This window comes from Salmo trutta, unplaced genomic scaffold (genome assembly GCF_901001165.1).
Source record: "Salmo trutta unplaced genomic scaffold, fSalTru1.1, whole genome shotgun sequence".
NCBI classification, from domain to species: Eukaryota; Metazoa; Chordata; class Actinopteri; order Salmoniformes; family Salmonidae; genus Salmo; species Salmo trutta.
The window spans coordinates 214,792-225,473 of NW_021822709.1; the positions used below are offsets into that span (position 1 = coordinate 214,792).

Below are 10,682 nucleotides of genomic sequence, written 5' to 3' on the forward strand. Positions count from 1 at the left end.
ATGGAACGCCGTTTGGGTCTTTGCTATGGAACGCCGTTTGGGTCTCTGCTACGGAACGCCGTTTGGGTCTCTGCTATGGAACGCCGTTTGGGTCTCTGCTATGGAACGCCGTTTGGGTCTCTGCTACGGAACGCCGTTTGGGTCTTTGCTACGGAACGCCGTTTGGGTCTTTGCTACGGAACGCCGTTTAGGTCTTTGCTATGGAACGCCGTTTGGGTCTTTGCTATGGAACGCCGTTTGGGTCTTTGGTATAGAACGCCGTTTGGGTCTTTGCTATGGAACGCCGTTTGGGTCTTTGCTATGGAACGCCGTTTGGGTCTCTGCTATGGAACGCCGTTTGGGTCTTTGCTATGGAACGCCGTCTGGGTCTTTGGTATGGAACGCCGTTTGGGTCTCTGCTATGGAACGCCGTCTGGGTCTTTGGTATGGAACGCCGTTTGGGTCTTTGGGTGCCAAAAAAGATACATGTCAAATAAGCTTGTTGACCAATCAGAAACCAACTTCAATAGTGAATGGGAGGCGCTCTTCAAATACCATTTGGAAAATAAAAATAGTAGCTCTTTTTTAATCATGGCCATCAAAACTGTTTTTAACAAGCTATTTGCATTTATAATTGTTGCGCAATGACTGTACTTCTAGAATGCCCCGTTTCAGTCCAGTAACGGTGATATTCCACTCTAACTAGGCTCCGTAACGGTGATATTCCACTCTAACTAGGCTCCGTAACGGTGATATTCCACTCTAACTAGGCTCCGTAACACGGATATTCCACTCTAACTAGGCTCCGTAACGGTGATTTTCCACTCTCAATAGGCTCCATAACGGTGATATTCCACTCTCAATAGGCTCCGTAACAGTGATATTCCACTCTCAATAGGCTCCATAACGGTGATATTCCACTCTCAATAGGCTCCGTAACAGTGATATTCCACTCTCAATAGGCTCCATAACGGTGATATTCCACTCTCAATAGGCTCCGTAACAGTGATATTCCACTCTCAATAGGCACCATAACGGTGATATTCCACTCTAACTAGGCTCCGTAACGGTGATATTCCACTCTAACTAGGCTCCGTAACGGTGATATTCCACTCTAACTAGGCTCCGTAACAGTGATATTCCACTCTCTATAGGCTCCGTAACGGTGATATTCCACTCTCAATAGGCTCCGTAACGGTGATATTCCACTCTAGCTAGGCTCCGTAACGGTGATATTCCTCACAATAGGCTCCGTAACGGTGATATTCCACTCTCAATAGACTCCGTAACGGTGATATTCCACTCTAACTAGGCTCCGTAACGGTGATATTCCACTCTAACTAGGCTCCGTAACGGTGATATTCCACTCTAACTAGGCTCCGTAACGGTGATATTCCACTCTAACTAGGCTCCGTAACGGTGATATTCCACTCTAACTAGGCTCCGTAACGGTGATATTCCACTCTAACTAGGCTCCGTAACGGTGATATTCCACTCTAACTAGGCTCCGTAATGGTGATATTCCACTCTAACTAGGCTCCGTAAAGGTGATATTCCACTCTAACTAGGCTCCGTAAAGGTGATATTCCACTCTCTATAGGCTCCGTAAAGGTGATATTCCACTCTCTATAGGCTCCATATGCTGTGTGTCATTAATAAGGTCAATAAGATGTATGAAAACTATGCCAATAACTATAACAGCTATGCAAATTTCATTTAGGGGTTAAGATAAGAGTACGGGTTAGGGTAAATAGGATTTTGAACAGGACTGAATCCCCACAAGGTTAGGGTTAGTGGTACGGGTTAGGGGTACGGGTTAGGGTAGGGGTTAGGGGTTAGGGGTACGGGTTAGAATTAGGGGTACGGGTTAGGGTAGGGGTTAGGGGTACGGGTTAGGGTTAGTGGTACGGGTTAGGGGTACGGGTTAGGGTAGGGGTTAGGGGTACGGGTTAGAATTAGGGGTACGGGTTAGGGTATAGGTTAGGGTTAGGGTAGGGGTTAGGGTAGGGGTTAGGGTTAGGGTAGGGGTTAGGGTAGGGGTTAGGGGTACGGGTTAGGGTATAGGTTAGGGTAGGGGTTAGGGTAGGGGTTAGGGTTAGGGTAGGGTTTAGGGTTGGGGGTAGGGTAGGGGTTAGGGGTACGGGTTAGGGGTACGGGTTAGGGGTACGGGTTAGGGTTAGGGTAGGGGTTAGGGGTACGGGTTAGGGTTAGGGGTACGGGTTAGGGTTAGCGTAGGGGTAGGGGTTAGGGTAGGGTAGGGGTTAGGGGTACGGGTTAGGGGTACGGGTTAGGGTTAGGGTAGGGGTTAGGGTAGGGATACGGGTTAGGGTTAGGGTAGGGTTAGGGTAGAGCTTAGGGTAGGGTAGGGGTACGGGTTAGGGTAGGGTTTAGGGTAGGGTGTAGGGTAAGGGTTAGGGGTACGGGTTAGGGTTAGGGTAGGGTTTATGGTAGGGGTTAGGGTAGGTTAGGAGTACGGGTTAGTGGTACGGGTTAGGGTATAGGTTAGGGTTAGGGTAGGGGTTAGGGTAGGGGTTAGGGTTAGGGTAGGGTTGGGGTAGGGGTAGGGTAGGGGTTAGGGGTACGGGTTAGAATTAGGGGTACGGGTTAGGGGTACGGGTTAGGGTTAGGGTAGGGGTTACGGGTTAGGGTTAGGGGTTAGGGGTACGGGTTAGGGTTAGGGTAGGGGTTACGGGTTAGTGTAGGGGTTACGGGTTAGGGTACGGGTTAGGGTAGGGGTTAGGGTTAGGGTACGGGTTAGGGTAGGTGTTAGGGTAGGGATTAGGGTAGGGGTTAGGGTACCCTTTAGTAGAGGGTTAGGGTAGGGGTTAGGGTTAGGGTAGGGGTTAGGGTACGGGTTAGGGTAGGGTTTAGGGTAGGGGTTAGGGTAGGGGTTAGGGCTAGGGTACGGGTTAGGGTAGGGGTTAGGGTAGGGGTTAGGGTAGGGGTTTGGGTTAGGGTACCCTTTAGTAGAGGGTTAGGGTAGGGGTTAGGGTTAGGGTAGGGGTTTAGGGTAGGGGTTAGGGTTAGGGTAGGGGTTAGGGTAGGGGTTAGGGTTAGGGTACGGGTTAGGGTAGGGGTTAGGGTTATGGTAAGGGTTAGGGTAGGGGTTAGGGTAGGGGTTAGGGTAGGGGATAGGGTTAGGGTACCCTTTAGTAGAGGGTTAGGGTAGGGGTTAGGGTAGGGGTTAGGGTTAGGGTAGGGGTTAGGGTAGGGGTTAGGGTTAGGGTAGGGCTTAGGGTTAGGGTTAGGGTTAGGGTTAGGGTTAGGCTTAGGGTAGGGGTTAGGGTAGGGATTAGGGTTAGGGTACCCTTTAGTAGAGGGTTAGGGTAGGGGTTAGGGTAGGGGTTAGGGTTAGGGTACCCTTTAGTAGAGGGTTAGGGTAGGGGTTAGGGTAGGGGTTAGGGTAGGGGTTAGGGTTAGGGTACCCTTTAGTAGAGGGTTAGGGTAGGGGTTAGGGTAGGGGTTAGGGTAGGGGTTAGGGTAGGGGTTAGGGTTAGGGTACCCTTTAGTAGAGGGTTAGGGTAGGAGTTAGGGTTAGGGTAGGGGTTGGGGTAGGGGTTAGGGTTAGGGTACCCTTTAGTAGAGGGTTAGGGTAGGGGTTAGGGTTAGGGTACCCTTTAGTAGAGGGTTAGGGTAGGGGTTAGGGTTAGGGTACGGGTTAGGGTAGGGGTTAGGGTAGGGGTTAGGGTAGGGGTACCCTTTAGTAGAGGGTTAGGGTAGGGGTTAGGGTAGGGATACCCTTTAGTAGAGGGTTAGGGTAGGGGTTAGGGTTAGGGTAGGGGTTAGGGTAGGGGTAAGGGTTAGGGTAGGGATTAGGGTAGGAGTTAGGGTAGGGGTTAGGGTTAGGGTACCCTTTAGTAGAGGGTTGGGTTAGGGTTAGGGTAGGGGTTAGGGTAGGGGTTAGGGTAGGGTTTAGAGTTAGAGTTAGGGTAGGGGTTAGGGGTAGGGTGACAAGGTTAGCTGTACTAGACTGTGTGTGTAACGTGTGTTAACTGTGTTTTCCAGTGAGCCTCCAGACCAGAGATGGTTTGGGCAGCGGAGGACCTGTGGTCGACTGTAGAGCACTGTTAGAGAACGAGGGGTGAGGATTAACGGGGGGGTGTGTAACAGGGGTGTGTGTGTGTGTGTGTGTGTAACAGGGGTGTGTGTGTAACAGGGGTGTGTGTGTGTGTAACAGGGGTGTGTGTGTGTGTGTGTAACAGGGGTGTGTGTGTGTGTAACAGAGGTGTGTGTGTGTGTAACAGGGGTGAGTGTGTGTGTGTGTGTGTGTGTGAGTGTGTGAGTGTGTGTGTGTAACAGGTGTGTGTGTGTGTGTGTGTAACAGGTGGGGGTATGTATGTATGTAACGTGTGTGTGTGTGTGTGTATGTAACGTGTGTGTGTGTGTGTGTGTGTGTGTGTGTGTGTGTGTGTGTGTGTAGGCCTGTGTTTGAGAGCTGTTTCAGTGAGGAGCCGCTGCCGTACTCAGACCCGACTGGCGCCGCTGGGGGCGGGACCTGTCCACCGGATTCACCCAACCAGGAGAACCGGCTCCAGGCTCAGCGAATCAGAGGCCAGGATTCCCAAACCCCTCAGAACCGACCGCATGGCAACCAATCACCAGATCTGCCTGAAGGATACGGTGAGAGAGAGAGAGAGAGAGAGATTAGGGTTACAGGGCCAGGTGTGTGTTATTGAGCAGGTGTTTGATATTGAGCAGGGCCAGGTGTGTGATATTGAGCAAGGCCAGGTGTGTGATATTGAGCAGGGCCAGGTGTGTGTTATTGAGCAGGGCCAGGTGTGTGATATTGAGCAGGTGTGTGATATTGAGCAGGGCCAGGTGTGTGTTATTGAGCAGGGCCAGGTGTGTGATATTGAGCAGGGCCAGGTGTATGATATTGAGCAGGGCCAGGTGTATGATATTGAGCAGGTGTGGCTGCTCCGGTCAAGACAGACAGCAGTGTGTGACCTTTCTCTCTGTGTGTGTGTGTGTGTGTGTGTGTGTGTGTGTGTGTGTGTGTGTGTGTGTGTGTGTGTGTGTGTGTGTGTGACCTGTCTCTGTGTGTGTTACAGAGCAGCGCACTACGGTCCAGGGACAGGTTTATTTTCTCCACACACAGACGGGAGTCAGTACCTGGCACGACCCACGAATACCCAGGTACCACCCTCACTAGCCTACCCTCACTATACTACCCTCTACCCTCACTATACTACCCTCTACCCTCACTATACTACCCTCACTATACTACCCTCTACCCTCACTATACTACCCTCACTATACTACCCTCTACCCTCACTATACTACCCTCACTATACTACTCTCACTATACTCACTCTACCCTCACTATACTACCCTCTACCCTCACTATACTACCCTCTACCCTCACTATACTACCCTCACTATACTACCCTCTACCCTCACTATACTACCCTCTACCCTCACTATACTACCCTCACTATACTACCCTCACTATACTACCCTCTACCCTCACTATACTACCCTCTACCCTCACTATACTACCCTCTACCCTCACTATACTACCCTCACTATACTACCCTCTACCCTCACTATACTACCCTCACTATACTACCCTCTACCCTCACTATACTACCCTCACTATACTACTCTCACTATACTCACTCTACCCTCACTATACTACCCTCACTATACTACCCTCTACCCTCACTATACTACCCTCACTATACTACCCTCACTATACTCACTCCACCCTCACTATACTACCCTCACTATACCTTCCTCTACCCTCACTATACTACCCTCACTATACTACCCTCACTATACTACCCTCTACCCTCACTATACTACCCTCACTATACTACCCTCTACCCTCACTATACTGCCCTCTACCCTCACTATACTACCCTCACTATACTACCCTCACTATACTACCCTCACTATACTACCCTCACTATACTACCCTCTACCCTCACTATACTACCCTCACTATACTACCCTCACTATACTACCCTCTACCATTACTATACTACCCTCTACCCTCACTATACTACCCTCTACCCTCACTATACAACCCTCACTATACTACCCTCTACCGTTACTATACTACCCTCTACGCTCACTATACTACCCTCACTATACTACCCTCTACCCTCACTATACTACCCTCACTATACTACTCTCACTATACTCACTCTACCCTCACTATACTACCCTCACTATACTACCCTCTACCCTTACTATACTACCCTCTACCCTCACTATACTACCCTCTACCCTCACTATACTGCCCTCTACCGTTACTATACTACCCTCTACCCTCACTATACTATTCTCTACCCTCACTATACTACCCTCTACCGTTACTATACTACCCTCTACCGTTACTATACTACCCTCTACCCTCACTATACTACCCTCTACCCTCACTATACTACCCTCTACCCTCACTATACTACCCTCTACCGTTACTATACTACCCTCTACCCTCACTATACTACCCTCTACCCTCACTATACTACCCTCTATCCTCACTATACTACCCTCTACCCTCACTATACTACCCTCTACCCTCACTATACTACCCTCTACCGTTACTATACTACCCTCTACCCTCACTATACTATTCTCTACCCTCACTATACTACCCTTACTATACTACCCTCTACACTCACTCTCCTACCCTCTACCCTCACTATACTACCCTTACTATACTACCCTCTACCGTTACTATCCTACCCTCTATCCTACCACCCCCTACCTCTCCATCTATCCTACCTCCCCCTACCTCTCCATCTTTCCTACCACCCCCCTACCTCTCCATCTATCCTACCTCCCCCCTACCTCTCCATCTATCCTACCTCCCCCCTACCTCTCCATCTATCCTACCTCCCCCACTACCTCTCCATCTATTCTACCTCCCCCCACCTCTCCATCTATCCTACCTCCCCCCCTACCTCTCCATCTATCCTACCTCCCCCCTACCTCTCCATCTATCCTACCACCCCCCTACCTCTCCATCTATCCTACCTCCCCCCTACCTCTCCATCTATCCTACCTCCCCCACTACCTCCCCATCTATCCTACCTCTCCATCTATCCTACCTCCCCCCTACCTCTCCATCTTTCCTACCTCCCCCCTACCTCTCCATCTATCCTACCCATCCCCTACCTCTCCATCTATCCTACCTACCCCCCTACCTCTCCATTTATCCTACCTCCCCCCTACCTCTCCATCTATCCTACCTCCCCACTACCTCTCCATCTATCCTACCTCTCCATCTATCCTACCTACCTCCCCCCTACCTCTCCATCTATCCTACATCCCCCACTACGTCTCCATCTATCCTACCTCTCCATCTATCCTACCTCTCCATCTATCCTACCTACCTCCCCCCTACCTCTCCATCTATCCTACCTCCCCCACTACCTCTTCATCTATCCTACCTCCCCCCTACCTCTCCATCTATCCTACCTCCCCCTACCTCTCCATCTATCCTACCTCCCCCCTACCGCTCCATCTATCCTACCTCCCCCACTACCTCTCCATCTATCCTACCACCCCCCACCTCTCCATCTATCCTACCTCCCCCCTACCTCTCCATCTATCCTACCTCCCCCACTACCTCCCCATCTATACTACCTCCCCCACTACCTCCCCATCTATCCTACCTCTCCCCTACCTCTCCATCTATCCTACCTCCCCCACTACCTCTCCATCTATCCTACCTCCCCCACTACCTCCCCATCTATACTACCTCTCCCCTACCTCTCCATCTATCCTACCTCCCCCACTACCTCTCCATCTATCCTACCACCCCCCACCTCTCCATCTATCCTACCTCCCCCCTACCTCTCCATCTATCCTACCTCCCCCCCTACCTCCCCCCTACCTCTCCATCTATCCTACCTCCCCCACTACCTCCCCATCTATACTACCTCCCCCACTACCTCCCCATCTATCCTACCTCCCCACTACCTCTCCATCTATCCTACCTCCTCCCTACCTCTCCATCTATCCTACCTCCCCCACTACCTCTCCATCTATCTTACCTCCCCATTCTACCTCTCCATCTATCCTACCTCCCCCCTACCTCTCCATCTATCCTACCTCTCCCCTACCTCTCCATCTATCCTACCTCCCCCCTACCTCTCCATCTATCCTACCTCTCCATCTATCCTACCACCCCCCTACCTCTCCATCTATCCTACCTCCCCCCTACCTCTCCATCTATCCTACCTCCCCCCTACCTCTCATCTATCCTACCTCCCCCACTACCTCCCCATCTATCCTACCTCCCCTCTACCTCTCCATCTATCCTACCTCCCCCCTACCTCTCCATCTGTCCTACCTCCCCCACTACCTCCCCATCTATCCTACCTCCCCCCCTACCTCCTCCCTACCTCTCCATCTATCCTACCTCCCCCACTACCTCTCCATCTATCCTACCTCCCCCCTACCTCTCCATCTATCCTACCTCTCCCCTACCTCTCCATCTATCCTACCTCCCCCCTACCTCTCCATCTATCCTACCTCTCCATCTATCCTACCTCCCCCCCTACCTCTCCATCTATCCTACCTCCCCACTACCTCTCCATCTATCCTACCTCCCCCACTACCTCCCCATCTATCCTACCTCCCCCCTACCTCTCCATCTATCCTACCTCCCCCCCACCTCTCCATCTATCCTACCACCCCCCTACCTCTCCATCTATCCTACCTCCCCCACTACCTCTCCATCTATCCTACCTCTCCATCTATCCTACCTCTCCATCTATCCTACCTCCCCCCTACCTCTCCATCTATCCTACCTCCTCCCTACCTCTCCATCTATCCTACCTCCCCACTACCTCTCCATCTATCCTACCACCCCCCTACCTCCCCATCTATCCTACCCCCCCTACCTCTCCATCTATCCTACCACCCCCCTACCTCTCCATCTATCCTACCTCCCCCCTACCTCTCCATCTATCCTACCTCCCCCCTACCTCTCATCTATCCTACCTCCCCCACTACCTCCCCATCTATCCTACCTCCCCTCTACCTCTCCATCTATCCTACCTCCCCCCTACCTCTCCATCTATCCTACCTCCCCCACTACCTCCCCATCTATCCTACCTCCCCCCTACCTCCCCCCTACCTCTCCATCTGTCCTACCTCCCCCACTACCTCCCCATCTATCCTACCTCCCCCCTACCTTCCCCCTACCTCTCCATCTATCCTACCTCCCCCCCGACTTCCCCCCTACCTCTCCATCTATCCTACCTCCCCCCTACCTCTCCATCTATCCTACCTCCCCCACTACCTCTCCATCTATCCTACCTCCTCCCTACCTCTCCATCTATCCTACCTCCCCCCTACCTCTCCATCTATCCTACCTCCCCCCTACCTCTCTATCTATCCTACCACCCCCCCTACCTCTCCATCTATCCTACCTCCCCCTACCTCTCCATCTATCCTACCTCCCCCCTACCTCCCCCTACCTCTCCATCTATCCTACCTCCCCCCTACCTCTCTATCTATCCTACCACCCCCCCTACCTCTCCATCTATCCTACCTCCCCCTACCTCTCCATCTATCCTACCTCCCCCCTACCTCCCCCCTACCTCCCCCTACCTCTCCATCTATCCTACCTCTCCCCTACCTCTCCATCTATCCTACCTCCCCCCTACCTCCCCCCTACCTCTCCATCTATCCTTCCTCCCCCACTACCTCGTCCTTTACCACCCTACCTGAATTGGAACGCATCCAGTTGGAAGGCTTAGAGCTCAGTAAGGTGTGTTGTGATGGGCTTAGAGCTCAGTAAGGTGTGTTGTGATTGGTTTAGAGCTCAGTAAGGTGTGTTGTGATGTGGTGTAGAGCTCAGTAAGGTGTGTTTTGATTGGTTTAGAGCTCAGTTAGGTGTGTTGTGATTGGTTTAGAGCTCAGTAAGGTGTGTTGTGATTGGTTTAGAGCTCAGTTAGGTGTGTTGTGATTGGTTTAGAGCTCAGTTAGGTGTGTTTTGATTGGAGTAGAGCTCAGTACGGTGTGTTTTGATGTGGTGTAGAGCTCAGAAAGGTGTGTTGTGATTGGTCCAGGCACCTGATAGTGAGGTGTGTTGTGATTGGTCCAGGGACCTGATAGTGAGGTGTATTGTGATTGGTCCCAGGCACCTGATAGTGAGGTGTATTGTGATTGGTCCAGGCACCTGATAGTGAGGTGTATTGTGATTGGTCCAGGGACCTGATAGTGAGGTGTGTTGTGATTGGTCCAGGCACCTGATAGTGAGGTGTGTTGTGATTGGTCCAGGGACCTGATAGTGAGGTGTGTTGTGATTGGTCCAGGGACCTGACCAGTGTGAGCTGTGAGGAGTTGGGTCCGCTGCCGGCCGGCTGGGAGGTGAGGAGCACGGTGTCTGGAAGGATCTACTTTGTGGATCACAACAACCGAACAACGCAGTTCACTGACCCTCGGCTGCACACCATCATCAGGTACGCACTTATTTCACTTATTTCACTTATTTCACTTATTTCAGTTACTTCACTTATTTCAGTTCTTTCAGTTATTTCAGTTATTTCATAAACGTAGTTATGCAACACCCCAATGCCCCTTGTGTGAAAAGTAATTTCCACCTTACACTCAATAACTGGTTCCCTTTAGTTGCCATGACTCCAACCAAACACTTCCTGTAGTTGCCATGACTCCAACCAAACACTTCCTGTAGTTGTCTCTCACCTCAATGTGGAGGAATTTACTGTAGTTGCCATGAC

The 10,682-nt window shown here is 51.3% G+C and overlaps 1 protein-coding gene across 2 annotated transcripts in view; it reads left to right on the forward strand.

Moving 5' to 3' along the window:
* The window catches only part of LOC115183943 (E3 ubiquitin-protein ligase SMURF1), a 56,888-nt gene that overhangs the window by 25,704 nt on the left and 20,502 nt on the right, over positions 1–10,682 (forward strand). For both annotated transcript variants that reach the window (XM_029744926.1, XM_029744924.1), the window contains exons 6-9: positions 3,985–4,060; positions 4,400–4,599; positions 5,031–5,115; positions 10,257–10,403. In XM_029744926.1, the coding sequence (XP_029600786.1) occupies positions 3,985–4,060; positions 4,400–4,599; positions 5,031–5,115; positions 10,257–10,403 (508 nt within the window). The remainder of the gene's footprint in view (positions 1–3,984; positions 4,061–4,399; positions 4,600–5,030; positions 5,116–10,256; positions 10,404–10,682) is intronic.